Here is a 25,310-nt window from a genome sequence, read left to right as displayed (position 1 = left end):
CAGATATCTAAAACTGTTTAGTGGAATATTAACAAGATTGATTGTCAAAATATAGACTTCTCTTGGGACACAACTTAATAGACCTCTCAGTCATCTCTCTATTTAGAGAACAATAGCAACATTTGTAGAAATAGCAATCTGTACAATGTGTGTTTGTGTGTAAGCGAGAGGAGAAAGAAAAAGCTGGGACGGAAAACAGGCACACTTGCAGATTTAACCCATTAGGTACCAAATTCATTTTTCTTGGCTGTATTTATGTACCAGCAATTTGATACCTTCTAAATCAATATTTATCCACAGAAAAAATGTCAATCCTTTGTTTTGGCTACACATGTTTGTGTTCTGATTTGAGAACCAGTGAAATGTCACACCTGCTATGAATCTCAACATAGACAATTGAGCTTTATCATTACTGTGGGCAGTGATGATAAAGCTATATTGAGGAGTCACAAAAGCACCTCCAAGGCTATATTTGCAGAAGTATCAGTTGCATTTAGACTTAACAAAATAACTTAAAGTAATTTATCATAACAGCATAGTTAAAGAGAAAATTTAAACAACAGGTGGATAGATGCTAGTTACAATTCTCCAAAAAAATAACAAAGTTGCCTAGCTGTCCTCAAATGAGGACAGTGGCACTTAACGTGTTAAGCAGATTATGATTATGAATGTATCCACTCTCTGCTCAATACTGCAGTACAGTACAGTACCTAAGCTTATATAATTACATACTTTAACATCACTCCACCCCACCCATGGTAGGTTTGGTATTGGAACCTGATGTATTCACATGGGGTATTGCGTATTGTTGATCCCAGTACCATAAAACTGAGTTAAAAATGAAAATGATAACATCTCTTTAAATTATTAAAGTCTGAGAAGGTTATTCAAGTAGTTTATTAGTAATACAGTGTTTAACTAAATAAATCTATAATCTTAGCATAAATTTACTGGACTTGAATTTCATACAAAAAAAACCTAATTGAACATGTTCCACAAACAAGAACATTCAATTTACTGGGCTAGCTGTGATTGGCTGAGTCAGTATAGTAAAGCCTTGCTTAAGGCCCTGACTCAGAACAAAGTCATCATCAATATAAAGGCCACACCTGCTTTCCCAAATGTTTCCAACCTCTATTAAATTGGGTGTATAATAGATCTAACATGCTGGAAACTACCAACTGTTTTTTTTCTAAAAACATTTTCAGACTCTCTAAAAACTTGAATGTAAAATGATGGAACTTTTGATTTACACCGATATATCGTCAATACTAAGACCACCCAGCCCTTTAACTGGCCTTAACAGAGAGGTTTCACTGTAAATGCAACAATTCAATGTGCTATTCAGAACTTTTCAGAATATTTGTTTTACTTCTGTGAATTAAATTAGTTCAATGTTAAATGTTACGCAAATGAAAACAACATATCCCTGAAAGAAACATCTTGTAGATTTTTTTTTGCAGACTTTTTCATTAAAAGGGACACTGACTTGTGGTATAGGTAATTATTATACAAAGATATGCATGGTAAGTGACTTGACTTTTATTAGTAAAAACATATGCAGTAATTCAACAATCAAAAGCCAACATGACACTTTTAGTTGTTTGAAATGAACAGAAGTCAGCACCACAGAGGATCATTCATTCATTCAGTCAGTCAGGCAGGCAGTCAGGCAGCTGTTCTTGTGATTTCTGTATTCACTGCTGTAAACAGCATGGTCGGTTACAGTTTAATAATGACACTGATGGTTCAATACAAAAACAGGAGTAAATTCAGTGCTATGGCACCACCTCTCAAAATGGGGTCCCAATGGTTCACATAGAATAATAATAATAATAATAATAATAATAATAATAATAATAATAATAATAATAATAATAATAATAACAGTTCCCAATATGATTCCTCACACAGCACCATAATATTTTAGCACACACCATGAAGATAATTTTATTTATACCAATGAAAATATAAAAAGTACAATACATAATACATTATACATGTATAATAATAATATTAAATAATCCAAGATAACAAAGTGGAGTCCTGAAAGAACTAGTATTCTACAAGCAAATGCCAGATTTTTTAAAAAAATAGCCAGCCATTGTTAATGATTAAAAAGTAACCCTTTTTTTGTTGCTGATTTAGAATGGAATTCCGTCTGTTATATATTGCATTTCAATTGCTTTGTTTAGCTCTTAAATTAGTAGAGTGTATTCTAAACTAATGACCTGCCAAACATAATCAATTAAAAAAATATTTTTGTTATGTTATTTTCAATGGTGTTAAATAGAAAATACAAAATGGCCAATGGTTGTGCTAGAAATAAAAAAATAATAATTACAACAGCAACGAGTTCAGGCAATGATGGTATCTTAATTCAGCAATATATGTAACTAGCTTCCATTTTTTTAATTATGTAATTGACTTTTATACCATTATGTTCAACATTTCTGGACCCCTGTTATAGGCTCTCGACCACTAACACACATTTAAACACCTGATACTAACCCCAATTGTCCTGGATCCCCTAACATGCCTCCTTCAAGGAATTGCACTTTTTAAAATATACACAGCTCATCCAGGTCAATACATACACCTTGAGTGCATAATACTTGTGTAAATTATAGTGGTTAGTTAATTATAGTCGTTGTACAGTCTCAAATAATAATACGTACCAATAGCTAATTAAACATATAGTCAGGGCTAAATACAATCAAAGAGTGCCTGAGCTACCAAGAGATTGTTTTCTTTATGAACAAAACCACTGCCCAAAGTGCTGGTCTACTGGTGTTAATCAATATATTTTGTGGTTGTGTTATGTTATAGTGTAAAATATGTAACTTGTTTAATTTCTAGAGAAAAAAGCCTTGGTAATAGGAAATTGCCTAGTCATATGATTGACAGTAACACCAAAGTTTTGAAATGATATCATGTAACATTTATATACCTATAAAATATAAAATACAAGGTTTTGTTTTTCATTGTTTGGTTACGAACAAGTTTAGAATAAATAAAGCTCATGATTTAAAACTGTATTTTTATAGCACTAAAAATACTTTCGTTTGCAAATTGTTTTATTGTAATTTTAGAGTGTGATGAGACACAAAATCAGTGAATCAGTTCTTGAAAAAAACTAGATAAGAATCAGGCGATGGTCAATAGCGTAGATGAGGTAGCTCAGTTGTGAAGTGAAAAACACTGCGTAGCTAACCAGCACTTATACTACTTTTCCCTTTTTCCATATTTATATAAAAATACAAGAATTACAATTTGTTTTATTACAAATATATATATTTTTTTTAACAAGATTACAAAAACAAAAAAATATATATCAAACTTCTGTGCCATCATGTAAATTGTTATGAACTTTGACCTCTAGATTTACTTGCTTGACCTTGACCCCTTTCACTTTGCAGGCCTCATTTTTATTCAGTATATTGACGTTCCTCGCTGTGCAGTGATTGCTGTTGAGGTTCTTCTCTAGGCTGTCCACATTCCGCAGGCAGACTTCCACTTTCGTGTTCAGAGGGTACTCCTCTGCCAGGTTTTTGGCAGGCATCTTCTTTTTCCCTTGTCTTCGGCATTTTTTGAACAGGAAGCAAGAGGCCAGGAAGATGAGGAACAGCACCGTTACTGTGGCAACAACACCACCAATGGAGCTGCCTGTTTGGGAGGCTGAGGCTGCGGCCTCCACTTCCAAGCTCAGAGACTTCATATTGGTGCCGTTCTTCACCTGATCCCCCTTGTTGTCGTAGATCAGCGATTCATCCAGGGTGAGTTGGCCGCTCTTGTCCACCAGATCCCTCCGGCTGCGTTTCAGCTGGTACGTCAGCGACCGTTGAATCCTGGGCCCCGACACTGACTTGGGCCCGATGACGTAGATCACTTGTAAATACCACTGATGGCCGGCCTCCACCTTTTAAAGAACAATAAATAAAAGCTCTGTAAAATTTTACACACATTGCAGTTTGATAAGTAACTAATGTAAATAAGGCCACTGTGAACAGGATGTCACCTCAAAAGCTCAGTTCAATTGATTCCTAAACACTGTTTGTAAGTAGTCTATGCATATTAGTATACAGTAAGTAAGTAATATGATATATGTGACATATAAAGTATTAAATGTGAAATCTCACCAACTGAATAACTGTAAAACTTACAGTTAATTTTCTAGTGTTACACAACATATTTTGAAATAAACTTCTAAATTGACTTCCTGACTTTATGAAATAACTGCCTGATCTGCAGTGTTCATTTAGCTTGTCTTCAAGAACAGCAACACAAATCCTATTGTAATACAGTACATAGAAAGGCACTTCTCTATGCTAACCTTGTAGAGGGCATCAACCTTCATTGTGAAGCCGTCCACTCCAGGCATCTCAGTCATGGAGTGGAGATCGGTCAGGTCAGAGGCGAAGTTAGCATCGAAGGGAACGTCATGGAAGTACCGGTCACAAACCTCAGGCTGGTTTCGATCCTAAAGAAACAAGATTCTCAGTTGTTTAGAAATAGTTCAAAATCAGATTAACATTTCCATATGACATCACATTTTAGTTTACTACTGATATTTGTATTTCTGATTTAGTTTGTTAGCATGCAAAAATGTGCATCACGCATATATGGTGGCTACAGCTCTGTCTGAAATGCTGCCACTGTATGCAGTAACAGTCTTAAACGCACCAGTATGAGGAACCTGTGTTTCAGGTGCTTGTTGGGCTGAATACAGCCGTACTGTGGGCCCTCGTTATAAAGAGTGCCAGTGGGGTCGAAGAAAGGCACGTATCCGTCTTTGCCAGTGCACAGATACACCTTCTCTAGCTGCAGCTTGTAGGCAGAGTTCAGGTTCTGTTCAGGATTCCAGAGGACACGACCATAGAGGGTCTGACCTGTTGGAAGAGAATAAAGGAATGTAGATACAAAAATGAAGAGATTGCAACTAAAAAATACAACAGTACCATGAATAATGGAAATGCTAGTCATACTGAAACAGAAAACACCATTCATCATAGACCATCTCTCTTCAATAGTCAATCAATTTGTTACTGCTTTTGTGAAACCAGACATTTTTATTTTGTGATAACATAGAGCATGCCCAGGGGAATAAACATTGATGAGGTACTAATAAAATAAAAGAATACAGCTGGTTATCACACATTAGGTGCTCCCTGTTCCAGAAATGTAAGTCACATGACCTCAATATGGCATATTAGGTTCTTAGCAGTATGAAGTAAATCAAAGCTTTAGGTTTTTATCATCTGGAAACCAAAAGGCAACATGACCACAATACGTCAGCCACCATCTTAGCTCAGAGCAGGTTGAAGGGTGCTGTTAGATCCAAGGCTTTTCCATAACATTGAAAATATGAAGTTGCCAGCTGAAATAGTTAATGAGATATTAGCAGTTGAAGTAGCAGTGGCTGTGGAATTACAATTATATAATAATTTCATATAAGAAGCTTATATATGCCTGGAGATGGTTTCTCCAAGGACTCTTACACTGCTGGCTCCACCTGCTCTATCTATTTACGTTTTGCCTTCTCTAATGAAGTGATACATCTATTTAAGTTACCCATAGAGAAAGCTCCTTTGTAATCCATTTCAGTCATGGACATTTCTGCTGTGGCTGGGTCCATCATGAAGATCTTCTCATTGTTACACAGCTGGAACTCTGTGTTTAAAGAATAGACTACTGGAACTGGGCGGCTTGTCTGCTGGAATGCAATTGGGACCAGGAACCTAATCAAGAATGGGCAGAAACAAATATTTAGGAAAGAACGCATCGACATTTCAGAAAAGCTTATAAAATCTGTTCAGACAGAAATTATTTTTTTCAGAAAGACATGAAAAAATTATATCGGCAGGTAAAATTATTTTGTAATACTTTACGAACTGATGCAAACATCCAAGTTATAACGTCTCTTCTCAGAGCAATAGAGCAGTATTACAACAGTTTCCAGTTCATTAAAGGGAATCTGCCCTACATATGCAAACAATATCTGAATTACTTCTCTGGGGCATGCGCTGTGCAGGCCAGAGGCTTGTCCCCAGGGTCGATCCATGGCTGAGTGGGCTGTACAGTACAGGGGATGAGGACAACTGAGTATTCCCCTGAGTAGTCCTTCCTGCAAAACAACACAATGTATTCAGTGAGAAGACAGTCATGCCAGCAGAAACAGTATTACACTAATAGACGTTTCAGAAACTCCATCTTACCTGCTGTAAGAACTGGTTGCCCTCCACAGCTGATATGGGGAATCGAAGGACTGGGCGCTCCACAGCAACTGTAGCTCAAACTCAATACCTCCCAGGTGGTCAGGGGCCATCAGGTGAGACTTCTGACCAGGCAGGGTGTGGTGCTCCATCACAAACTGACCTAACAGGAAGGAACCATAATTACAGTGTGTGTCAATCACCTGAATCAAAATTCCTGGCAGCCTGCCTGAGACCTCAAGCTGGAAATAATATTCCTATGCAAAATAAGGCTACTTCCTCCCAAGAATATAAAACAAAATCCATTAAAAAATAAAGGCACATTCCACATATTCACTAACATATAATATCAATAATATTCATTGGGATAAAGTATTGCCTGATCAATACTGTATTGCATCTTTACCCGAAGACGTGCTTCTCTTATTAACCTAATGCTATAATTAATATGTGTTTTTTTTTTTTTTTTTTTTTTTTTTTTTTTTTTTTACTGTTTCCTATTCAAGTGGTCAAAAAAAGCAAATAAATGACTTTTTCTAAGTATGCACACTATAAACTCACAAAATGTTATCCTCAGGATGGAGGAATGTCTTACCTCTGAATTTTACATAAGTTTTGAATTCAATGACAAGACAGCCGTCTTCCCTGATGTAGATTCTGATTATCTGAAGTCTTGCTGACAGCACACTGTCAGTCTGTATACCTGCATGAGGCAAAATGGGATTAGATGACATAGAAGTATTTGTTGTAGTTATAAACTAGTTTTAAAACCAAGCAATGAACACAAATGTCTTGATAAATGAAACCAAACATATACTGTACATATGATATTCTGTGTTCTGTGTGCAGTAACTAACACTAAGGATTTATTTTTAGGGGCTTTATGTTTATAGCATTTATTTATATGTAATAAAAATAAATAAACAACAACTAGTATCTCTTGACTGTCTATCCTAAGACTAAAATAATGTTGGGTCACACTGCCTCCTACAATACTATCTGTCAGAGGCAGAACCAATAGAATTTCTTTTAATTTTACCCTTTAAGTAAATCCAAATGGCAAGCAAGGTTTAAACCCTACACTAGGAAACTGCTTACCTGTTCTCCAGAGGACTGTATCATAGAAGAATGAAAACTCCATCTCTGTGTGATGCTCAAGGGATGCCCAGCCTCTTGGTGCTGTCACATAAATATATGACACATACAGTGGAACCTGTATTGTCAGGAAGGACTGCGCAGAGTCTCTCACCTGGTGAAAGATAAAATACCATCATTGATACAGTCAGGTTCCTCTCAAAAATAGATGCACAGAAAACTAAACAAAATTCCTAAACAGACAAATCAATTTTACAGTACAGCGAAACCTCAATTAAGTGCCTCAGTCATTAACTTGAATATTGCAACATATTCAGGTATTTCAGTTTTTTTGTGTGTTTTTTTTTTAAATCTAATTAGTATAATGAAAAGAAAAGCAATGGAACACAGAGTGCTCACTACCGTTCCCTTGACATTGACCACTGCAGTACGAACCTGGAAGTCAGCCGTTACAGATCCTCCACAGACATCGATCAGTTCTGTCATGTCATAGTAGGCATCAAATGTCCAGATGCAGCTCTTGAGGTTAAGGTGTTTGTACAGCTGGATGGTCTTGGGTTCCCGCACACTGGGGTTAAACTGATAGGGCCGGTCGAAACCAGGGCCCAGGGAAATACTGTCGTAGAAAATGTCATCAAGAAAACCAGTCTCTGAAACACAAACCAAACAAAATGGTTTGGTCTTGTCTTTCTCCTTCATATTGAAAGCTAGACAGGGTTCACAGAGGACGTATCATGAACCTTCGTAGGGTACTGTAGTTATATCACAAATGAGGAAGCCCAAATTAATTGTTTACGACCATCTTCATGAGTGAAATAACCACAGCGCTTGTTAAAGAGTATTCATTTTTTTAATGTATTGCATTGATTTTAAATACTAAAAAGTAATTAAATCACTAGATTTATGAACAACTGTTGTATAATTAAAATACTCCCCATTTCCTTACCTAGTTGATCCTACAGTGAAAAAAAACTTCCTACAGTGATTTGAGACTGAGATGGCATCTACATTCCATCTCCAAAAAGCCATTGTTGCTTCCTCACTGTATTGTGCTGTCCTTATTCTTCTACACAACAATTTGGAGCAAGGGTCCAGAGCAATTGTGAATGAGAAACACTTATGGAGTCAGCGCAAACAATGCTTGATGACAAACACAATGAAACAATAAGATGACTTTCGTCTCTCACCAGAGATGCCCTCCAGGTCTCGAAGCGTGACCAGGTTGGAACAGATGTGCTGATGTCTGTAGATGGACTCAGACAGCAGGAAGTTGAGGTTAAGCAGTGGCATGGTGGAGATCAGAGGCAGCATGCCATCCTGGTGAGGGATCTGCACTGAAATATGGATTCTAGAATGCAAACCGATGTAGACTGATATTAGCAGGGAAAATGTGCTACTCTACCAGGTTTATATATTTCCTTAGCGTATATATTTCCTTAGCTTACTTTTTAGAAGCTTAATCTTTTTTTTTTTTTTTTTTTTTTTTTTAAGAATCTCGTGAAAAGATTTTAGCAACATTCTTAGAAAAAGATAGTGAGCATATTTTTTTTTAAAAAACAGTCTGGCGTGTCTTGAATACTGCAAAAAGTGCCCACAATTTATAATTACCATTCCATAAAGCAAGATACTCAATATTGTGTAATTGTGGAGACTAAAACAATAATTAATGTATTCATGTTTTCCAAAAAATTGTAAAATACATTAAAAAGAACAAATGCTGATTTTGATTTGATAATACATCAATAAATATTGGTCAATTTATTGTAAGAATGTATAGTTTCCTAATTTTTTTTTTCCCCCAATAAAAAAAAAAAAGTTTATTTATTCAACCTATAATGAATGAATGAATGAATGAATAACTAATTTAACTTCAGAGGATAATCACCCCTTTGGCAGGTTACCTGTTTGGATGCTCTTTGTGCTTGACGTCCAGGTATTTGAGTGTTGCTATGAAGGACTGTGCCTGGTAGCCTCTTGCTGTGCCTGCCACTACTGGAGTGTGGCAGATAGAGCCCTCTGTTCCAATAGTGACAATGTTGCTTCTCAATGGAGTGCCCACATGGCCTGTATTGTCAACAGCCTTGGCCACACAACGCACATGGAAACGACGGCTGAAGTAAACACTGTCCAGGACCTGCAGATTCAAAAAGCGGGAACTGAGCAAGGGCAGCAAATGTGAAGCAATTCACTTTTGACTCAAACAGCAGTGCAGCATCTAACTTGCTTTCTGTAAAACATTCATTTGAAAAAGGCTAAGGAGATTTTCACCTATTATAATACTGCAGGTTTCAATCAACTGTGCGCCTTTCATTAACCCTTTGAGTAGTGAGTTGTAGAATGTTTTGATGGGCCCACTGAAGTGAGTTTTTTTATATTTTTCATAATTTTTCATATTTACACTCCTCACATCGATACATTTGTTAGTAGGCCTATTAGCAATTTATTACACAATAAAAATATGTAAACAATTTCTTATCGTAAATAAACAAAACAAATAAATATGAATCATTATTTTGTCATAGGGAAAGGTTTTGACAAAAATAGTAGGTAATCAATAAACAATAAACAACGATCCGGATCAATGACAACACGTCATGAAAAAAAGAGAGAGAGAGAGAATCATATCCAGATAAAGACATGCTGAGGGTGAAGACAGTGAGGAAAATGAAGGTCAATGATCCGTGTCACGTTGTCTGTGCTTGGGTGTCTCCTCGACTGGATGACCTACCTTGTGTGATATTTTCTACAAGCTGTGAGATGAAGCAGTGCCTGATCTTGCTGAAAGGGATTATTTTTTTAGATGTAGTTTTGTGGAGAATGAAGGCGATCAACATGGCCATGTCAAACAAGTGGAACAATAACTTCTTGTACCACTTGAGAGACTTTGTTGCACAATCGACAAAACTAAGTCTTCGCTGGACACCTGTAACTTGATGTTGAATATAAATATTCTTCACTGACACACTCACTGGCACCTGATTCAGTAGAAGAATTTAAATCTCAATCAGAATTGGAATTCAATATCATTTCTAGTACTTCTTTCCCACAGACCATTTTTCGCAGTTTTCCAGACATTGTTGACGTTTTATGACTGGGTTTGTTGTGTATAATTCCATAAATATCTGGCAGATGGCGCAAGAAACCTCTACAAGGTGTTACTAGTGTTACAATATCACAGCAGGTTCAAGTTCAAAGTTCAGAATTTGCATAACGTACCGGTACGTTCGTACTCCCTGAGGACTATTAATTTAATGACGTACCAGTACATTCGTATTACTCAAAGGGTTAAAAGCTGAATAATTAACAACAGATGGTTCTCTTAAAGCAAGTGCAAAGGCAAAGGACGATACTGTCAGAGAGGAAAGTTTAAACGGTATAAAGATAATAAGAAACTGTTAACAGATCTTATTATCTTTAACAGATCTTAAATAGAAAAAGCTTGTAAGTCTCAGCACATAAAAAAAAAGAAAGTTGTCCGTTTGATTGATGGTACTAAATCAGTCCCTCCACATCACTGAATAGCAGCAATAATGCTCTTGACTGACCATGTGGTTGACGCTGGTGTATGGGGTATTGTCAGTTACAGTCTCAAACGGTGATCTAGCTCCACTGATGTCAGTGGGAGCAGCCACTTCCCAGCTAAAGCGGATAGATGACTGGTTAATTCCCGCTTCGTCGCAGCGCTCCTTCACTACAGGGTACTTGGGGTAGTGTGGGTCACAAGGGGTCACACAGACCAGTGGGTAGCCGGGGGGTGGAGTCTTCTTACTACCCTCCTTGGTCACCTCTTGAACATGATCATAGTCGGACAAGGAAACCACCTGTAAAGGAACAAAACGGGTGACTCTGCCAGAACAAAATAAGCTGTCTATAAATAGGGCTTGAACTTTTCATTTTTTTTTATTTTCCAAATCTCTATCACCCTTTAAATGTTAATTAGTCACTGTTAAGCAGTCTCTGCATCTTAATAAAGAGAAAACTATTCATTGCAAACTGGGTTTAAGATTTTTTTTTTTTCTTTGCTACAAATCAAGTGTATTTTTAATTATGGACTTGCTATCAGAAAATCTGTCAGGACAACTCTCTTAAATGAGTGAAAAGAATAAAAGCACAACTATCCTAATGAAATGTAATTAGGATCTAGGATGAATAATTAACAAAACAGATTCTGGCTCAGACAAGATATGAAGGAATTAACAGTTTTTTAGGAGTTTAATTAGGAAACAGAATCAGCTCATAATTAGTTTAAAGGGACGTTATATGATCAAAAATAGAAACCCCAAAACGTCAAGCCCTATTTATAAAAATAAGAAAGGAACCAAACATACAACATTCACCCACTAGGTGGCATTATGCTCCAGGCAATGTTAACTAGGACTTATAAAAGGTAAATATTACAACTTTAAAGTAAGAATTAAGTTATAATGTGTAAAATTCATTCAAATTTACATTATACTTCTATTTCTGGAAAATACATATTTAAAAAAAAAAAAAAAAAGATACTTCCATTTTTATAAACGTGTTTAAAATGTGTATCTTAAACTTTTACCGTTATGACTTACAATTGGCAGAGCTGGCAGTATAAGACTTCCTGCTGCCTCCTGGTCCAGAATAGTCACTGTTGCTGTGGTGATTTCTCCCAGCACTGCTTCTACTGGGTCATCAGGGCCCAGGACCAATGAGAACAACTCGTGCCACTCCCTGTCCTCATTGGACAGAATCTCCACATTAAAGAGGATGCGGTCAGTGCCTGCAGAACATACAGTAGTTGCACAGGGTCATATTTAGTTATCCACAAAAAAAGATTTGCGTTCATTTCTAAATCAGATGCAAAACTGTTTTCATTTGTGAGTCTGCTTATCAAATAAACAAAATAGCAAAGAGTAAAATTTTACAAAAATACTGTAAGATACTGCTGTCAAATGGCATAAAGTTGAGGGGTTTTGAAACAAATTTTTAACATTCCCATTACAAGTTGTATTCTTTTTGATTGGCACTGTGTTTAAACAGATAGCACACTCACCAGGGCTGAATTTCAGCACCCTGCTCTTGGGATTGTAGTCGACTCCAGACTGGGCTGACCCGTCTCTGGTGCTGCAGCGAACCTTCGAAGTCCGGTTCTGGTCTCCTTTCCTGATCACTTTGATGTTCAGAACTGCAATGCCGTCTGGACCCGGGGGCTCCCGCACCTGGTATGTCGGCTCCTCAAATTCAATTGTTGGTGCTGATGTGTGTATATATAGATATGAAAGAGAAAGATTTAAATAAGATTGCAGCAGTTTTTGTTTTACACTTTTTAGGTTCCAGTGCTCCGCTGCTTACCGTCCTCATCATTGGTAATGGTGATGGTGGCCACTTCATTTTTGCCGACTCTGGCTCCACTCCAGTGGTTTCCAAGGGGATTGCTGAGGTAAACTTGGAACTGCTCCTCTGGTTCAAACACAGAGTCGTCATTTATAAGAACAGTGCAGTTTTTCACCTGGAAGAAAATCAAAAGACTGTTTTGCCCACTTCATATTTGTGCTTTATTACTTAAGCTACATGTTATACATGATAAAATACTAAGGGGTTGGAAAACCTATTAGAGCCTAGGACAGCAATGGGTTAGCCTGAATCTGGGCTAGATCTGAAGAATTGTTACTGCTGTAGCCATTCATATGTTACTCTGAACTCCCATTTTCAGCAGAGTAAGGATTGGTTTTGTTTGCTTTTTTCTTTAATGGTGGAATCCTTTCAACAGCCACCAGATCTTGCACTGGAATTAAGTTGACAGATTTATTGGTCATGTTCCTATCCATTGGCAGCAGATCAACATCAGCGTGATTTGAACCCGGACTGACAGTACAAGTAATAATAATTGTACCTTTTCTCCTTTGAGGAAAGTAATTCGAGAATCATCTGAGTTCCTCCTCTCCTCAAAGTCATCCATCACCATAGCAGACTGCATCCTGGTGTAACACCTCACAGAAGACTCGAATGTCAGGTCTCCAGTGCGGATAACAGGAATGCTCAAGACTGCTTCATTCTCCTTCACTGAATACACATCTTTACCAAACTGCATGCTGGGAACTGAAGTAAAGACATATCAGTAATAATGCATACTATATATTGGAATCTCTAATCCAACAGCTAAGGATATTTTTTGTACATCTCCTGCTCACTAACCTACTATTTGGGGTGTAAAAAAACTTGACATGGATTGTTATGCAATTGTACAAAACAATGAAGAACTTAAACTTGGTCTGGGTATTTGTGCAATGTGATGTTTCTCACTCATATATTTCCTAGGAACAACTTTAACCAGCGTGGTTACACCCTGCAGTCCATGATATACTAATAAGTTAGACATGTGTATAGAAGAAGAAACTTCTTAACAAATTGTAGGGGTGAGTTTGTCAAGAAGAATATCTACATTTGTTTGTGTTTGAGTTTTAAAATGTCCGACTTGTAGTAGGGTGAAATAATCTGCTCACACAATATGACATTAGAGGTTTCCCTGCTTCTGCCTGAATATAAAGCATAATACAATAGCCCTTTACCTCTATCTTTGTCTTTTTATGTAAGCAGCTATGACTGGTTACACTCTCCCAGGAGAAGTGCTTCATTCTGCTATGTGGCTGTAACCCCCTGTTACTGAGGGCACATTTCTTGTCATAGTCAAGCTGTTCAGGGGTTGCAGGGCAATTTGTGATTTATTACACAAGGGTAGCACAGATTACAGCTGGTTAGTGTGATCATTTTAACTTCTCTAACTGCTCATACCAACTTACTTAATTGCTGATATTTTAGGTTGAATGGAGAAGTATGATATGCTTGAGTTGCATAAAGACACAGACACCTTCTATATAAAATGACTAACACATTGTAAACACAAGACATGTAAGAAACAAAAGGCTATTTCATGAGTAGAAGGTAACACAGAATAGCATGCAAATTACCAATGGGGATACCAGTATAACATGCTAAAATCACCTGGCAGAAATATTAACGGACAACAGCATTTCCAGCTATGGCAATGCCATGGATAGGAAGCACATTGTGCACAGTGGATGCCCTTGCTTTATCACGGTCCCTAAAATAGTGACCACTGATAGAAGCACTGCATTTTCATTAAAGATGATGTGTTAAGGGAAGTGTAAATCCTGGTGTGTAGATTGCTCCATGGTATTTCCTTTGCTGCTGTTAAAATGAAAATGGACACACAGACAATATGGTATATTTATGGACGTGTATTTACAGATATTAACAAATCATGACATTTCTGTTGTATTTACACCCAAAACCTTTTTAGCAATAAAATCCTATATTTTATAAAGAGCCAGTGAATACTGTGAGCGACTCTTAGCCTACCATCCTGGAATGTGTCTGTGATGACGACAGTAGCCTGGAAAGGTTTGGTGAGTTCGGCCCCATGCGCTGAGCTGAGGAACACCACAAAAGACTCTGTGCCTTCAATGGTGGGATTGTGAGTGTCATCTAGTATAGTCAGGCTACAGACCTGCAGAGATAATTACACAGTCTGTATCATACAATTTAAGGAGAACATATGAACTTTGCTCCTCGTGGCCCTAAACAGAGTTATGGAACTGCTTAATAAGCCATTGGTCTTCTTCATGAACACGTTAACTTTCATTTTGATGAATTACTATACATACTTTTTTTTTTTTTATATAATTTATGCTCCTGTTTCAAAACTCTATCAAGATTGAATAATAAAAAAAACAAACACATTGTGAATGAAAGCCTCATGAATAGGACCTAATAAAATGTTATGCAGCGCAACATACAAAATATACATGCTTATACGTCCCTACAAAGTGACATAATTCAAGGGATTCATTTCCCGCTAAGACACCAGCACAGGGCCTCACCTCTTCAGTTTTCCCAGGCCTGAACTCCACCTTTTTGGAGCTAGGGATGTAGTCCACTCCCGGGGTGGCGGAGGTGGGATCGGAAGGTCGGGTGGCGCACCAAACTGAGGTCACTGTCGAAAGGTCACTGCCATGTCTTAAAACAGGAATTTCAATGGTGCCTAAAAAGACAATTGCAATCACATTTTAATATATAAATTCACACAAATCATTTAGCTGGATAACATACATCTTTTTAATACATGCATGAGGAAACTGTTAGTGTCTCTTGAACCGCTACTCAGTTATAGAATGTCTTCTTGTAGTTGTTCTTCCTGTCTCAGCTCTGTATACAAGTGCTAGTCGGTGTTAAAGTTTAAACCTGAGCTCCTCTGCTGTTACAGAAAGAAAGAAGAAAAACATTTTCATATTACCTGAAAAAAACCTAGCATAACTACCAGCAGGGCACACTATGACCAGCATGACAATACAACACATTTGAAAAAATATTGCACTGTGTACAGATATGATACCATGGTGTTGTGGACTGCCAACGTGCATTGAATCAAACCACTGTGATGCCATTGTTATGTAAAGATGAAAATAATACAAGTATAGTACTAATCTACCTAATGACTCAGGCCATTGCAGCTTCCCTTGTGTTACCATATTTAATACAGCCTATTAGTGCAAAACCATTTCATTGGAGTTGATTTATATACTTCATTCACAGCACAAACTGAATGCAGCTTTATTGGGTGAATTTTATTTTTCAAAAATGTAAATAATTAGCATTAGATCCAGGGCTACTCAAAATTAAGATCAATGCAAGCACAACAAAAAATGTGCTACACTAGAGGGAGAATGCAAGTGGAATTATATTGACTACAGGAGGGGATTAAATGTTGCCATGGAAACAACATGTTTTACCAGGGGTAATGGATTTGGCAGTGTTCTGATGTTTACCTGCATCCTCACTGAATGTAAAAGAAGCATTCCCCAGGAACACTGTGGAGGCGTCATTGGGCCCATCAATTATCACCTTGGCAGTGGCCACGCCACCCAACCGCGCGTTGTCCGAGGTGTCCGCTAGGGCGATCTCAAACTCCTCTTCCCCTTCATACTCGCTGTCGTCAATCAGCTTCACATCACAGGTGGACATGCTCACCCCCGGCCCGAAGACCACACGGTTCTCACTGCTCATTCCCCTGGACTTGAAATCCGACCCAGACTCCAGAGCATGCAGGCTGCTGCCCTGGGCCGATTTCGAAACAGTGTAGCACAGAGCAGATACAGTGCTGCTGGTATCACCTGGACAAGAATATGATAAAACTGCGTTGATGAGATTAATGACAAGGGGATACAGCAGAGCATTACCTGAAACAAAAGGTTGAAGGCTAAGAGAGTCTGGAGATCCTGGCTCACCCACTTGAACAAAATGACTGAATAATTAATACGTGATAGATAAATAAATGATAAGAGAATACACCACACTGTACACCGTGTATGTAAAGTACAACTTGACCACTTAGCAGGCACTTCTTTTCTTTTCTATGCCAACCACTTAACATTTATTTTATCCATCATTATTCCAAATTGTATATTAACTGAACTGGCCAGTATAGGTAATTAAGAAAATGGTCACATTATGCTTGAAACTCACCTTTTCGTTTAATGGGTGCAAAGAAGAATCCAGCGCTTTCATTAACGTGATAAGCCTTCTGGTCGAACTGCAGAGTGGGCTCGTCCTCAGTGTCGTTGATGTTCACTTTGGCTCTGGTGATCTTCCCCAGTAGGGCATAGGCTGGCATACTGAGCTCCACATTGAAACTCTCAATGTTTTCAAAGACCTGATCATCATTGATTGCAATGGTGCAGGCTTTGGTGTCCTCTCTCTCGTCAAACTGGACCTGTTGGGCGGGTGGGTAGGGGGTGGGTGGGAAGAGAAACTGGGTGAGCAGTGAACACAATCTGCAGTACTGCGCTGCTTAACACTAGTAATACTACCAAACATACAATGATTTGAATGTTTTTAACATATCATGGATTCACCATGACTTTAGACTTGTTTTGTATAGATTTAAGTAATAATCTATTATGTGAACAAGACGTTGATAAATAAAACAATAAATAAAATGAATAAAGTTTGTGTACACTATTGGTGCATCACAGTTCTTAAAGACATGTATACAATTACACATTTCACTAGCAGTGTTTTTTTTTTTGTGGTTCGTGGCCAGTGAACCAACCTGTCCAGCATATTCCATATAGTCTTGCTGCCCTGGCTTTGAGTCGATGCTGGAGGTGGAGGTGGCAGTACCCTGTTCAGTGCGACACAGGATGATGGCATACTGGTTCAGATTGCCACTCCTCTTCACTGTTACACTGACAGTGCCTGCTTTTTCACTGACGTTGAAGCTGCAACCACAAGTAAACAAAACATAGAAATCTGAACATCAAAAGCAGTTTTTATAATTCATCCATTCCATTCCACCTATTATGAAATAGGAAAATGGGTTAAATGAAAAAAAAAAAAACTTTTTTAATTAGCTGAATGGCAGTTTGCATAACTAGTAGTAACACATATGAAATCACTGTGATTTTAGGTATGCCTAGTACTGAGTAATTATGCAGTTGTTATATATTGCTGTATGTGTTGTTAATGGAGGTCCTCCTTTTGCATTCAGAAAGTTTTTGTTTCCAGTCTGTTTTGGATGAAAGAGCTTTAAAAACCTTTGAATGGCTTACTTGGTGTATTGAAAGCTGATCAGAGACCACTGAATGTGGAACACATTGTCTCTGACAACATTTGGTTTATTGTCCTTGACCAGAAACTTGAAAGTGTCCATAGTCTCCTGAATTCTCTCCTTGTTTAAGACATAGTGAATCAAACCCAGGTTAATGTCCGCTGTAAAGACAATAAGAGAAATATTTAAGGTGCTCACTGTTAATCAAATACTACAGTGTGGAATGAAGTATCATGTGCATTCTAGAGGCTTTTTGTAACGTACATTCCTAGACAATATTTCTAATGGGGGATGGCGGGGGTCTTTGCATTTTGTGATGTATTTAGGAGCAGCATCCTTGGCCTCCATTTATTTGGACTTCTTACTGTATCAAAGTACTGTGAAAGCACTGTCCACTGAAAACTATTCGTTTTGAAACCAGGCGTTGAGAAGTGAAAGGGTAAATAGCATTTTTTTATTTTATTGAATTCATTCCGAGTGGTCTAACATTGCACAGAACAGGTTCACCTGATATAATAAGCAGTCCGAGCTGTACCTTGTGTGAATGTTGTAATGGGAGCTCCAGGTTTGAGTTTGGTCTCCAGGTACCCATGCTTTGGTGTGGCAGTGATCTCATAAACCAGCTGTTTGTCCTCCGTATCAGGGTCCATTGCGAGCAGCTCTTTCTTAGTGATTAGATTGGTGGCCTGTTATGAAGGACAGAGTTCAAACAATTAATGCCAGGCAGTCTTGAGTCAACTATCCACTAAAATGCTAAATGAAAAATGAAAGAAGTATATGTATGTTTGTTGTATTCATGTATTTTGTTTGTGCTATTCCGAAGGCACAATTTAAAAGGTTGTTTCAATCTTTGTCCAGTAGATGGCGACACAGTGATTAAAAACAAAAAATGAGAAGAAATGTCAACATGTCAACAGAAAATGAGCAAGATCATCTGCAAAGTATGTGACAGCTGGTGATATATACATGTTAAATGCATTTCACATCTACTGATTTTCTAGTAAAATACTGATAGCTTTCATTTTGCAGTTTTATCATCTGCAATATGAATTTTGCAATACAAGAACATATTACTCATGTATTTCAAAGGGGGTTTTGTCTTTCAAAATATTTAAAAAAAAAAAAATATGCAAAATGTAGCCATTACCTTCACGAAGGTCGAGAGATATTTTCATGATATATTTCCAGCTTCAGAGAAATTGGACCACTCTGAGATGAAAGACTTTGCAAACACAGTATGACTTTCCATAAGTAGAACTGCAGTTATTTTAAGCAGTGCCACACAGGCCAGAGAAATAAGCCAAACAAAAACGAATGAGTTGGAAAGTGGAGGAATTTTGATAGTACAAAGCATTTCTTTTGTAAAGACAAATGTTACCTTTCCCTCCATATACTCCAGCCACTGCAATCCGCGGTTGGTTACAATTCTCGGAGTACCATCATCAACTGGAAGGATGTCTATTTTAAACCTCTGAGGAGCAGCTGTCACAATCTGAAAAAAATAAATAAACAAAAGGAGAAAAAACAAGTTCATGAGAAATTAGTTGCTTAGTTCTAGTTTTGTAAAATTAACAGGTGTTTTACCTCTTTAAAAAAAAGTAGTTAATTATAGACTAGAGTAAATGCTTGGCCCACACGTCAATCTTCCACTCACCTCCTTCTCTCCCTCTTCCACCATGAAGAACTGATTGGTCCCGTCAGACACTGTGAAGGTAAAACGATCCTTGAGGGAATTGCTGCCGTCGTGGTTGTAGCTGACGCGGTTCTGATAGATGTCGTCCATGGTGAAGGAGTTTGTTTGCCGATAGTGCTGGCCGTTGTTGGTGCGTTCGATTGTACCGTGACGAGGAACTTGCATAATGGTGAAGGTAACAGATTCAGCCTGTGTTGGTTAGGTTTAGAAAATCAACAATGAAATAAAGCACATCTAAGTGTATGCATATAGAGTGTGCCAACCCTACAACCCCACAACCCCAATGTTGTAGGCTGCCATTTGTGTCCACTGGAAAAATTACAGGAGTTGGACAGAAAATGTGAAACTACTGCAATAACACTGTCAAATTACGTTAAAGTGTTTGCTACATGTTTACTAAAATATTTTGCATTTGCAAAACACTGTTAAGAGTATTAAGTACCAAACTAGTAAACTACTATAACTTCTGTCTATGTCTGCAAAAAACAAAATATTTTTAATACTTTTATTAAGGTCACAGTGCAATTCCCACAGTTTTTATTTCATCACAATTGCCGCACTTTCTTGTTGCTAGTTTGGTAACATAGAGTTTGACCAAAAATGAAACATGTTTACTTTGGCTTGTTTTGTTTATATATACCTGCCTCTCTGAAATGTATTAAATTGATTTCTAACTTCCTCAAACTTAGTGCCTATGTTCCCAGGCCGAGTACAGAAACCAGGCTGCTTCGCCGCTCGGAGCTCACCTCGGTGTCAGCATCAGTAGCCTTGAGTTCAAACTCAGTGATGGTCTTTCTCACACCCTCCTGCACATGCATTCCTGGATTCTGGACCAATGGCAAGGAGTCATCCACAGGGTGAATAGTGATGTAAAAAGTTTGGGCAACCTGGAAGTCACAGGGTGACTGTTAGGACAGCCTTCACTGTGGGGGGATAGCCTTAAAGTACAGTACATAGAGCTAACACATATAGTTATGCTTAGATAAAATGAATTACTAACACTGTAGGTTTTACATGTTTCTAGCTAAAAGATGCACACTTTAACAGTTTAGTGTTTGATGTTATTTTTTTTCAAAGTCACTAATTAACAAGAAATACTAAATGCTTCTCCCAGATATTTCACTGCTGCACTTCTTCACATTCCTGCATTCTACTCCAATGAAGAGGTCTCATGAAGGAACACTTGGGCAAATTAACCAATAACATTGAATGGGCACCAATGCAATTCAAGCCCACTAAATCAAGGCGCATCTCTATAACACTGTGACAATTTTTTTTTTTTTTTTCATTCCTGGGTAGTAAGTGTTATTTCCTAATTACTTATGCCTCAAAAGTATAGAAAATGGCTATTATTCCCCACAAACTTTGCTTTTGTGACCAGGACAGTGATATTTCAAAATATCACTATTTCCAATGGGAAAACGGGCAAATGTGTGTCTTTTCGTTCACATAAAGTCAGAAAAAAACATATGAATCCAAATTAACATGTATTTATACTAAAGTAATACAAAAATGACTACAAAAGATTTAGAAGTGAGTAGTTTTTCGAGATTTACGATTATACTGTAAATTTACTAACCACCTAGTCTTAGTTAGTGCTTATCTTGGCGAGAGCCAAATTCAAATCAGCATAAAGTTCAACATCTACTCTAATGTAATGGAAATCCAGAGGAATCAAGCTGCTTCTGGGAATTACATAATAACTCTTATAAGCCTCACACTTTGGCATTCCTTCTCAGTAACCAATCAGTGCTTTTCTGTTGACTCAGGCAGGTTTTCAATATCTCTGTGTCTCTTCCTACGGTGGAAGCTGAGCAGTAAAATATCTGTAAGATACTTGCTTGCCATGATGTGTAAGCATTTTACATAGGACCATGTGAGACCTACATGCAATAAATATCAGGCAAGATTTACTGGAACCATTAGCCCTATGCACTTAAAAATCAAAGCTTCAACAGCCCATAAACTGTTTGATAAATAAACATATCCATAAACATGCATTTACCTAAGAAAAACTACTGCAAGAAATGCTTTTGCTCATTGGTTTTAGGGGTTATCTAACGGTTAATATCCTGTTTTAAACAGTCAGAGGTCTTGTAAGGTACTGTAGTCAAAAAGAATTCATAATAGAGGAAACATAATAAACAATAACCAGTTTCTAATTTCATGTTTGGAAATCAAACGTGTGTGTGTGTACCTCATTTGCCCCGTCAGACACGACGAAGGTGAAGCTGTCAGAGTGCTTCTCCTCTTCGCTGGTATGAACATACTGGATGCTACGTGAGGCCAAGTCAGCTTGAGTGAATGTGCTTATCCTTGACCCTGCAAACAAGATAAGAACGGTAAAATAGACACCACTGACAAGCGCACTTTAAATGACGTGCTTACTTATTACAGCACAACCTATTACAACAAGAGATTGGCTGTAATGTGGTGATTGGCTCTCTTTGTTTCCCTTTTACCTTTCCCCATTTGAACAGAATTCTACATAGAGTCTCTACAGATTGGAGCACAAAGGAGTGAGGATGAAGGAGGATAGTCAATACTGTTCAGCAATTGCAGCTGCAGAAAACTATTGGCTCTTGCTTTCTTGGGTTTTTTCAGAGTGAGGAAGCAGATGGTAGTTTTCCATGCTCTCTCTGGAATAAGATGCTTTGATGTTTAATACTGATTATTGTTGAAAGTATAGGAAAAATCTCATTGTTACCGCCACCTACTGAGTATTCATGGAACAGCAATCACTTATTGTTTCCCTGTCATGCGAGGTGAATACAGATAATAAATGTTATTATTCTGGTTCACCAGAATTGTTCTTAGAAGACAGAATAGTGTTTTGCTCACTCTGTATTCTGTAAGTATTAGCAATAAAAGTAGCCTTTGGTATTGGCTTGTGAAATGAAGGGGAAATCACAGTACTGCATTCATTTCTTGAAATTGTTGCCATTGTTTTCACGTAAAAAGTTGTCAAACAATTTGAATGAATTTGAGTTAGAAAAGAAGGTCTTTGTACCTGGTGAAGCCGCATGCTCCAGGCGCCCCAGGTGTGTCTGCTTGGTGATCCGGTACACCAGGTCTCCCGGCTCACTGTCCTGGTCTGTGGCTGACAGCTGCAGGGTTGTGATTTTCTTCAATGAGTTCTCATCCAGCACCAGTCCTTTGTTAACTATAACAGTGGGGGGGAGTCTGTCCTCTGCAACACAGACCACACACACAAAGTCAGTGTTACTTTACATTTAATCAGATAACAATGTTAGGATGCAAAATCACAATAGTGACTGTACCTTGTAACTTGTACCTGAAAGATATGGCTACCTTTTCACAAACAAGTGCAGTGAAAGGACTTACCCAGAATGCTAATATAGAATGATTGATCAATCAATTTGTTTCTTTCCAAGTCAGCAAGGTCAAACTCAAAAGCAAAGCTTCCTCCTGACTCTCCTTTTTCATGCCTGTACTCCACAAAACCTGGAAAAGATCAAAACTTTAAAAGTCACGCATCAGTCACTTGTATTTTCTGAAGCTTATTGGTCAGCTGAACATACTGTGTGTATAGTTTTCATTTTTTAAGCTTCCAATGAAGAGTACACATGAATGGGCTGCATAATTTAGCACTGACCTGATGTTCTGACACCAATATTGCGCTCTGTAAGTCAGTTTTGTTTTATGTTCAGAAATAATAAAAACAGATGCATCTCTTTACATTTTTCCCTATTCCTCAGAGAACTAATTTAGTAAGATTTTTATGCATTACATCTTGCATGCACACAATCCCTTTCCCCAGTCAACTGTTTAGTTGCTCTGGAGAATTTCTCAATTTCAGATTTGCAATAACAAAAGCAAGAACATTAACCCCTACCTTTATTGATGTCAGCCTGTGTGAAGCTCTTAACAGGTCCTTTGACTGAGATCTGGACAAGGTTTCCATTCTTGGACAGCTGCAGTCTGCCAGCTGTAGGGTCCTTAGTCATTGTGTACTTCACTTTCAGCTCATCAGAGTCAATGTCTGTGGCTCTCAAATGCTGATCTGTGATCTTAGCTACAGAGCCTAAATACACACACACACACACACACACATATATATAAATGTTTATTATATTTCATATTCTTTTAAAAGCACATTGCAGATAGTTTGCCCAATATACAGCATGCTTGCTTGGTAGGGCATTTCATTTAGATGGTAAATGTCCCCCTACCTGCTGCAAGCTGAAGGTCTCTGTTAACAGTGAGCCTTGGAGTTTCGCTCTTCTGTACGTTCATTGTGAACTCCATCCTCCCGTTCTCAGTGTAGAGGCCGTCAGTGATGGAGAAGCGGAACTCATCACTATGGACACTCAGACTGTCAGGGGTGTAGACAATCAGCTCATCCAGAACATCCTGGTACGTGAAAGACGAGCCCTGGGACAGGACACGCCCATTGTCCAGGGGCTCCGAGTAGAACTGCCTCCGGCGCAGCTTACCTGTGAGGCACACATGAAGTATAAAGTGGGTCAGAATCCTTTATATGTCCTGAAAACAGGCATTGGCTAAAAACTGGTCCTTTATCCCAGGTAACATGCATGAAAAGATGCACACCAAAAGATTAAAGAACACCTACAGATTCCACCCGGATGTGAAACAGTGAACCAGGCCTGCCTGGGGTAATAGTGAGAAACAAAGGACCGATCCCCACCACACTGATTATGGAGACCAAAGAAATATGATGAGTGATGAGAAACAATTTGCACGCTTTAGACAAAAAATGTAAAGAACATTTATAGCATGTTTCAATCTTTTTTTTTTTTTGGTCAAAGACCAACTCATTCAGTAATCAAATATTTCTGTAATCATGAACTGAGCTCTTTTTAATCCCCTGAAGTGAGTACTGTATGTTTTAATGCAGCAGAAATGCAAATATTCATCACCTTGAGGATTGCAGCTGTTCAGAACACTTTCACTCTTTAATTAAAGATTGTTTTTTAAAGTCTCTTGAGATGAATGGAATAAAGGACGTCGCTGAGACTGTCATCAACTTCTTTTATGACTCAGAGAACCTCTCTTTGAACCATCAAAATAAGTTTTGTGATTGACGTTTCATTATAAAGAACTCATTTTGTGTGACATTAAATTTTAAAAACATGAGAAATCTGATTAGGTGTAAGATCATCCTTTAATGCCACTACCATGCCTGCTATGATTTGCTATGACCTCAGACGGCACCACACATGAAGAAAATGAAGAAATGGTCTCCTGGCTCACTAGGTTGACCTGCTTGTGTGAGTTTGTGTGAGTTTCTCATATTCTCTCAGCACCGTGATTCTAAAGGACCCTAATCCTGGGAGATGGGGACTCACCATAGTCTGGCTTCTTGGTGACAGTGAACACCAGTTCATTGTCTGGAGTATCAAGATCCAGCAGCGTCAATGAAGTGTTCCTGATCACCACGCCAGACGCTTCCTCCACCTGCACGCTGCTCACAGACATCTTTGGGGGTTCATCGTTCTTACTCTGAAACAAGCAAAACCAAAAGGACCTTATTAACCCTTTCAGCGTTATTGAATGGTTTATAATTTTAAAGAGGTAAATACAAATAAGCAGCATGCTAAATGTTGGAACCTTTCCATTTTTCAGTAATTCATTTCTACCTGTTAAGTTTGCAATAGCACGCTATAAACAATGACAGCACATTTTTAACTGTAATGACACACACTGGAGTATATTTCAGAGATCAAAATAG

The 25,310-nt window shown here is 38.0% G+C and overlaps 1 protein-coding gene across 3 annotated transcripts in view; it reads right to left on the bottom strand.

The window, feature by feature from the left end:
* Positions 1-1,526: 1,526 nt before the first annotated feature.
* LOC121317383 (extracellular matrix organizing protein FRAS1-like) overlaps positions 1,527-25,310 on the bottom strand; it is a 92,842-nt gene continuing 69,058 nt past the window's right edge. For all 3 annotated transcript variants that reach the window (XM_041253277.1, XM_041253260.1, XM_041253268.1), the window contains 32 exons: positions 24,928-25,081; positions 23,791-24,054; positions 23,454-23,642; positions 22,943-23,062; positions 22,608-22,787; positions 21,795-21,919; positions 20,344-20,484; positions 19,559-19,786; positions 19,283-19,396; positions 18,440-18,590; positions 17,906-18,065; positions 17,407-17,575; positions 16,821-17,067; positions 16,124-16,468; positions 15,179-15,339; positions 14,658-14,805; positions 13,171-13,376; positions 12,630-12,786; positions 12,331-12,531; positions 11,870-12,057; positions 10,853-11,128; positions 9,209-9,441; positions 8,495-8,655; positions 7,743-7,957; positions 7,311-7,461; positions 6,808-6,915; positions 6,216-6,375; positions 6,008-6,124; positions 5,572-5,738; positions 4,684-4,889; positions 4,334-4,480; positions 1,527-3,919 (listed from right to left, as the gene is read on the bottom strand). In XM_041253277.1, the coding sequence (XP_041109211.1) occupies positions 3,335-3,919; positions 4,334-4,480; positions 4,684-4,889; positions 5,572-5,738; positions 6,008-6,124; positions 6,216-6,375; positions 6,808-6,915; positions 7,311-7,461; positions 7,743-7,957; positions 8,495-8,655; positions 9,209-9,441; positions 10,853-11,128; positions 11,870-12,057; positions 12,331-12,531; positions 12,630-12,786; positions 13,171-13,376; positions 14,658-14,805; positions 15,179-15,339; positions 16,124-16,468; positions 16,821-17,067; positions 17,407-17,575; positions 17,906-18,065; positions 18,440-18,590; positions 19,283-19,396; positions 19,559-19,786; positions 20,344-20,484; positions 21,795-21,919; positions 22,608-22,787; positions 22,943-23,062; positions 23,454-23,642; positions 23,791-24,054; positions 24,928-25,081 (6,174 nt within the window). In that variant the 3' untranslated portion in view covers positions 1,527-3,334. The remainder of the gene's footprint in view (positions 3,920-4,333; positions 4,481-4,683; positions 4,890-5,571; positions 5,739-6,007; positions 6,125-6,215; positions 6,376-6,807; positions 6,916-7,310; positions 7,462-7,742; positions 7,958-8,494; positions 8,656-9,208; positions 9,442-10,852; positions 11,129-11,869; positions 12,058-12,330; positions 12,532-12,629; positions 12,787-13,170; positions 13,377-14,657; positions 14,806-15,178; positions 15,340-16,123; positions 16,469-16,820; positions 17,068-17,406; positions 17,576-17,905; positions 18,066-18,439; positions 18,591-19,282; positions 19,397-19,558; positions 19,787-20,343; positions 20,485-21,794; positions 21,920-22,607; positions 22,788-22,942; positions 23,063-23,453; positions 23,643-23,790; positions 24,055-24,927; positions 25,082-25,310) is intronic.

This window comes from Polyodon spathula, chromosome 1 (genome assembly GCF_017654505.1).
Source record: "Polyodon spathula isolate WHYD16114869_AA chromosome 1, ASM1765450v1, whole genome shotgun sequence".
In the NCBI taxonomy this organism is placed as follows: domain Eukaryota; kingdom Metazoa; phylum Chordata; class Actinopteri; order Acipenseriformes; family Polyodontidae; genus Polyodon; species Polyodon spathula.
The sequence above is the reverse complement of the archived record's forward strand: the minus strand, read 5'-3'. Positions and strand labels throughout refer to the sequence as shown.